The following is a 7,419-nucleotide window of genomic DNA, read 5'->3' on the forward strand; positions in this document are numbered from 1 at the left end:
TATGGGGAAATTTTTTTTTCAATCTGGAGCTTCAAAGAATTCAATTGTATTTGTCTGTGATTTGATATTAATGTAGTTAGAATATAGTTGAGATCTTTGGGACCTTATTAGAAGTTGAGTGCTCAGATAATCCCAAAGAATGAGTAAATATCCAAACAAAATACATGACATAAGTACCCAAAATATATGGAACAATCTAGCTGACAATGTCAGCAAAAAGGTGAAAACAGCCTAGACCACAAGAGAGAAAAAGTAAATAAGGGAAATTGGCTATCGGAGTTATAACCAGGCTGATATTCTTAAACTGATCATTTTTCCTCCTGGGTAATGAGGGGACTTTTGCTTTTACTCATAGGAGAAGGCATTCCAGGACCAGGTCACTACCCAAAATGATAACCTGCTCCTAGAAAATAGGAAGCTTCTGGAGCAGCTCATGGAGCAAGAAAAATTGATCCATGACAACAAATGCACGATATCGTCTGTTCAGCACAGGTGGGTGTGGTCCTGCCACAGTTGCCAGTGAATCCAAAGGAGATGTTTCTCCCTCAACAGAGAGATGCTTCCTGAGACTGTCCTTTGAGCTTATGTCCTATCTCATCACTGTTGCTCTGCTGTCTGCTGTTTTCAGCAGTTCATACAAGGGGCAGAAGTTGTGAAACCACAGAGAAAAATATCATGGAGAAGGTGGGCTGGCCATTCAGGTAGGCTCATTCATGATGGCATTGCCTCCTTGAGGACCCACTATGCTCATTCTGGCTTATCACTTTGTGTGTGTTGACACTCATTTTTATCATTTGATACCTATGGAATCAAGGTAGACCAAGAGAGAAACGGGCTCACACTAGTAACATAAATTCATGAAACTCACAGGCTACCAATGTATTAATTTGTGAGGAGACTATTCTCAGCAGATAAGAATTCACAGATAAGCTAGCTCAAGCATTCTCTCCTCTATAGGAAACTTTAATTACCATCAAAAGTTTCCTCAGAGCACAGAGTCAGAGCAAAGAGTGTGGGTTGATCTTAACAGACAGTATCACCAATAATACCTATAATAATTAACACTTTGAGCATTTGCTATATGCTAGGCACTGTTCTAAGCTATCTCTAAATATATTTATTTTGTCTTCATACCAATCCCAGGAGGGAGACACTATTATAACCTAGTTTATGGGTGAGAAGCTGAGGTCCAAATTGGTTAGGGTACTCACCCAGTTTAGTCAGTGTCATGGCAGCCTGATACCAGAACTCATGGCACTGCAGCCTGAGGAGAAATCTGCCAAGCAAACTAGAACTTTCCTTTCCACTGATTATGGATACATGCTGCTCCAGGCAGGCATGGAGAAGCTCTGATTATCTTTTACTATCTATTTACCCCCTTTTATATATTCCACATAATTTATTGCCCTTCTCAAACTATGCCATTGCTTCTGACCGTCTCAACACAATTGACTCTTTAAAATGCAACTCAGCTCACTGAAGTTCCTCTTGCTGTGTCTCCCTATTAATAATGTTCCTGTCTTGCCCTCCTGAAGACACACTTGGTCACGTGGACTGGACTTATGTTTTCCTTAGAGCAGTGGTTCTCAACCTTCCTAATGCCGCGACCCTTTAATATAGTTCCTTATGTTATGGTGACCCCCAACCATAAAATTATTTTCGTTGCTACTTCATAACTGTAATTTTGCTACTGTTATGAATCGTAATGTAAATATCTGATACGCAGGATGTATTTTCATTGTTACAAATTGAACATAATTAAAGCATAGTGATTAATCACAAAAACAATATGTAATCATATATGTGTTTTCCAATGGTCTTAGGCGATCCCTGTGAAAGGGTCATTCGACCCCCAAAGGGGTCGCGACCCACAGGTTGAGAACCGCTGCCTTAGAGAAAGCTTCTCTACAGGAGGTTTCCTCATTTTACAGATGAGGAAACTGAGACTCACATTTAGTAATTTGCCCTGGTCGCACAGCTAGTAAGTGGCAAAACTCAAACATAAACCTCTGATTAAAACGATTGCACTCTCATGTGTCCTGTATAAACTGCAGCCCTGCAGAGTGGGCCTGGCAAAGCGGTGAGGACCTCGGGCTTTATAAGTTTGAAAGTTCTGGGTTGGCATCCCAGCTCTATGACTTTCTAGTTTTAATCTTCTTACACAAATTACTGTCCCCTCTCTGAGCTTCAGTTTCATCACCTGTAAAATAGGCTCCATAACAATACCTTGTGAGGTTGTTGTGATTATATGAGATAATTAGAGGCCCAGTGCACAAATTTATGCACCAGTGGTGTCCCTCAGCCTGGTCTGCAGAATCGGGCTGAAACTGGCTCTCCAACATCCCCCGAGGGGTCCCGGATTGCAAGAGGGTGCAGGCCAGGCCGAGAGACCCCAGAGGTGCACAGTCGGGGCCGGGAAGGGACACGGGAGGGCTCCAGTGAGTGTCCGGCCGGTCTTGCTCATTCCTGATCGGCTGGACCCCAGCAGCAAGCTAACCTACCAGTCGGAGCATCTGCCCCTGGTAGTCTGTGCACATCACAGCGAGCAGTTGAGCTGCCTTAGCATATCATTAGCATATTATGCTTTGATTGGTTGAATGGATGACTGGCCGACCAGACATTTAGCATATTAGGCTTTTATTATATAGGATACATGAAAAGTTTGAAGTGCTTTCTATGTGGATAGGTTCCAGTGCCTAAGTACATGGTAAGTGCTCAGTAAATGGTTGCTGCTGCTGCTACTAATGTATGGGATGACTGCATGAGATCAAACCAGATTCAGGCTGTGTAGTTACTGTATTTGAAAGGATGCAGAGTCTCTTCTTTCAGTTCCACTCCTAAATGGGATCATATCCTTCCTGATGTGACTCAAGGGCTAGAACTATGCCTTTCATTCTCTTGCACATAGTATGTCTCTGTAGGTATTGAATGACTATGTACAGGCCTGAAGCTTATTAATTTTCACTTGGCATGCTAAAGTTGGTTCTAAAATCTGAACAGTGGGCTAAGACCCAGAGCTAGTGGGAAGTGGGACATAGTTTTTAATAATAATGTAGAAATTTTTAGACATGCCTCTGATTTATCCCATTCTTAGAGTACTTTTCCTGGATAAAGAAAATAAGCAATTACAGGAAAACAGTCTCCAGCTCACAGAGCAGGTCGGCCTCTTAGAACGCATTATAAGAAGCGTCCAGATTTGCAGAGGAGAGGTAAGATATGAGCTTCCTGGTAGATGTTTAATATGAAGTTTAGGTTGTTACGGTTGCTCTGTTCTCTCTTCCCTTCATCTTCTCTATATAGTTGTCGCCTGAACTTGGCTTCATGGTGGACTGTGGTAGAGAGGCTCATTGCCTGCACACCAGGGGAGCAGCCCCTGAGTCTGTTCTTGGCCAGCTTTGGTCTTTATTGGATCAGCTTTTACTAAACACTCTCCTTCTGTGTGGTCCCAGGGCAAGTTGTGCACGCCTCATAACTTCTTCCTTAACACACTCTATTGTCATTGCCCTTTTACTTCTTCTCCAGCTCATCAACTCGGCGATGAGATCCTGGATCAAAGATTGTATCTTATCTGTAATTGTATCTATGCACAGGTGCTCCGTAAATATTTGAGAATGAATTAATGTTAAATGTCTTCACATGTATGCCTCATTCTCGACAACCCTGTTTCCCATGTAAAGTTCCAGTCCAATCCGAGAGAGGAGCAAATCTGAGGTTCAGAGAGGTAAAGTGAAGCTAGTCTGGTCTGGCAAGAAGTCAAACCTAAGGAAAACATCTGAGCCAGAAAAAAGCAATTATGTTACAAAAATCCAAGCAGACAGGTAGTATAGGTTCAGACAGGGTCCAGTGTCTGGCTGGTGAGCGAGTCAGCAAGAGGAATTTCAATGAGCTGAATTGCATTTTAAATCCAGGACAGGGACTTGCTTGCTTTCTTCCCTGGCTTGTATCTTAGGTTTTATGTTTCTTCCCAGGGCACTATGATATTATTCCTAATCATGAAAACTTTAAGATCTGTTCTTAGCAGCTTTCAAATATACAGTATTGTTAACTATAGTCACCATGTTGTACATTACATCCCAGAATTTATCTTGTAACTGCAAGTGTGTACCTTTTGACCATCTTTACCTAATTCCCCCACCCCCTACCTCTAGCAACCACAGATCTTATCTCTGTTGCTGTGAGTTTGTCCATGAGATTTCACATACAAGTGAGATCATATGGTATTTGTTTTTCTCTGACTTATTCCACTTAGCATAATGTCCTTAAAGTCTACCCATGTTATCACAAATGGCAGGATTTCCTTCTTTTTTATGGCTGGATAGTATTCCACATTGTGTGTGTTCGTGTGTGTGCTTAACAATTTCTTTATTAATTCATCCACAATGGATACTTGGTGGCTTCCATGTCTTGGCTATTGTAAATAATGCTGCACTTAACATGGAGTGCAGATGTGTCTTCAGGGTAGTGATTTTGATTCCTTTGGATAAATACCCAGAGTGGAATTGCTGGGTCATATAGTTCTGTTTTTAATTTTTTAAAATATTTTTTTATTGATTTCAGAGAGGAAGGGAGAGGGAGAGATAGAAACATCAGTGAGAGAAAATCATTGATAGGCTGCCTTCTGCACACCTCACACTGGGGATCAAGCCCGTAACATGGGCAGTGCCCTTGACCGGAATCGAACTTGGGACCCTTCAGTCTGCAGGCTGGTGTTCTATCCACTGAGCCAAACAAGCTAGGGCTATTTTTAATTTTTTGAGGAACCTCCAAACTGTTTTCCATAGTAGCTACCCCAGTTTATTTTCCTACAAATAGTGCACAAGGGTTCCTTTTTCTCCACATCCTCAACAGCATTTACCACCTCTTGTCTAACAGGTGTGAGGCGAGGAGATTACATTTTTAACAAAAAATCTATAATGATAAAAGCATAGTATGCTAATTAGACCAGACGTCCTTCCGGACGACCTTCTGGATGAAGCCAGGGCTGCAGCCACAGATTGAGGCAGCTGCCGCAGCTGCAAGGGAGGGAAGGGTAGAAAGAAGGAGGGGTCCAGGCAGCCGCTGTGGCTGGGAAGGCCTACTCTTGTACGAATTTTGTGCATCGAGCCTCTAGTATATATACAAAGCATAGTTCTAGGATCATAGTGCCAATGGTTTATCATTATAAATTTTAAATTAATGCTTTCTTGTCTTTTAGGAAACAATACTGACTGGCATCTCTGAATATGACCCATTGAATAAAATCTTGCCCCTACCAAACTCCAGGTTAGTAAAGTCAAGACAATCATCTGTATGACTGAGAGTCATGGCTGACTAACCAGTTGTGAGTTGCTGGCTTGAGAAAGCATCGAATTTAGGGGTAACTTCCTCTATATGGTATTTAAACCTTCCAGTTCCTTCTCTCCTCACCACTGCTTCACCCCCACACCTAATAGAATCCTGACTCACAGTAGAAGATAATCCATAAACATAAATTAAAGGTAATTTTATTTGGCTGTCTTTGTGTTTGGCAATTGTCAAAACTGAAATCCTATCGAAGCCTTATCCCTGTTACCCCAAAATGCTGTCAAGAGACCCCATGCACCTAAAGTTCTCACAGGTGGCCTTTCTTAGTTTTTCTGTAACAGGTTTGGTAGAGTCAGTTGGAAGTCTTTAAGAAGCTAAAGAACACAAGTCAGAAGCAGCAGTGGCAAACCCCAGGTCCCTGGAGTCTTTCCTGTTCACAGAATTCTGAAGGTGGATACATACATACACTGTGGCTTCCCTGAAAAAAGATACATCACATCTATGAACAAGTCCGAAAGTCAGAACTATAAAATCACTGATGTCTAAAACTAGACTAATCAAAGCTGCTCACTTAAAGCTTGGACATGAAGGTGGAACATGACATGGAGAAGTTATCATAGATTTCCTGCTGGACATCAACCAGGAATCTTCAAAACTGCTGATAAATTCATTAAACCAGTTCTAAATATGGATTTTTCAAGTTCGTTTGATATTGATCAATGTAGTGACTTAAGCTGGTGCTTTAATTAGGTTTCTATTCAGCAGAACACATACATGGCTAAGTCAGCATTCTTTTCTATTTTCATGGGTATTTCCTTACTTTTTAAAGTTAAAAACAATGTAATCACATTAAAACAAGTACTTTTAAAAAGAAGAAGAAAACCCTTTAATAATCCCACATTCTTAACACTACTATTTTCATTTTGGAGTTATTCCCTTCTGGTTCTTATTCATGTATCTTAATGGTTATTATATTATATTTTCATAGTCTTATTTTTAATTTAATATACCATAAAACATTCTCCCATATTTAAATACTGTACAGTTATTCTTTCAATAGCCAGGATATTATATCATGTTCGTGGTCTGTAAATTTTCTTGTTATTTGGCATCCAAGTTGTTTCTGCTTTTTCACTATTTAAAGATTATGCTGCAGTGAAAGCCTTTGTGAAGTTAGCTCCTTTCTTCTCTTAAGTTAATCCAGAAAATAAATTTACAAGGTTGGCATGATTGGGTTAAAGGATATAAATGTTATATAGTTTTGGTACAACACTTAATCTTCATTGCTTTTTTAAAAAAAAGATTGTATCAATATACTGTTTCTACAGTCAACATCTTTAAGCCTCAATTTTATTTATTAATTTTTTTTATTGATTTCAGAGAGGAAGGGAGAGAGGGAGACAGACAGAAACATCAATGATGAGAGAATCATTGACCGGCTGCCTCCTCCTGCACGCCCCCCCCAACTGGGGACCAAGCCCACAACCCAAGCATGTGCTCTGACCGGTAATCGAACCAGTGACCTCCTGGTTCCAAGGTTGACGCTCAACCTCTGAGCCACACTGCCAGGCAAGCTTCAAGTTCTTGATGCATAAAATGGAACAATAGTAGTTCCTATCTCATAGGGTTGTGAGGACCAAATGAAATGAAGTGTGTATTTTGCACTGAATAATTGCTTAATAAGTGCTAGAGATCATTTATTTTTACTTGCAGTTTGAGTGTACTAGTTTTTCTACAGTCTCATCAACATTGGATATTATCAATTAAAATTTTTATTCTAAAATACTTGGTATAGCCCAGCCAGTGTGGCTCAGAGGTTGAGCATTGACCTATGAACCAGGAGGTCATGGTTTGATTCCCGGTCAGGGCATATGCCCAGGTTTGGGGCTCGAATCCTTGTGTGGGGTGTGCAGGAGGCAGCTGATCAATAATTCTCTCTCATCATTGATTTTTTTTCTCTCTCCCTCTCCCTCCCTCTCTGAAATCAATAAAAATATATTAAAAATACTTAGTATAAAACTATACTGAAGGGTGATTTCTGCTGCTGCTTCTTCCCCTTTTCCCTCCTTCTCCATCTTCAATTGGAGATAGAGAGGGGGAGGGAAAAACACAGAAATAAAAGAGACCCCATAAGTT

General features: G+C 40.7%; 1 protein-coding gene across 1 annotated transcript in view; it reads left to right on the forward strand.

The window, feature by feature from the left end:
• CCDC30 (coiled-coil domain containing 30) overlaps positions 1-6,551 on the forward strand; it is an 80,764-nt gene extending 74,213 nt beyond the window's left edge. The window contains exons 15-18 of the mRNA XM_081085791.1: positions 356-492; positions 3,095-3,209; positions 5,195-5,262; positions 5,611-6,551. Of these exons, the coding sequence (XP_080941917.1) occupies positions 356-492; positions 3,095-3,209; positions 5,195-5,262; positions 5,611-5,653 (363 nt within the window). The 3' untranslated portion in view covers positions 5,654-6,551. The remainder of the gene's footprint in view (positions 1-355; positions 493-3,094; positions 3,210-5,194; positions 5,263-5,610) is intronic.
• Positions 6,552-7,419: the final 868 nt, after the last annotated feature.

This window comes from Myotis nattereri, assembly GCF_964212035.1.
Source record: "Myotis nattereri genome assembly, chromosome: 3".
Lineage (NCBI taxonomy): Eukaryota > Metazoa > Chordata > Mammalia > Chiroptera > Vespertilionidae > Myotis > Myotis nattereri.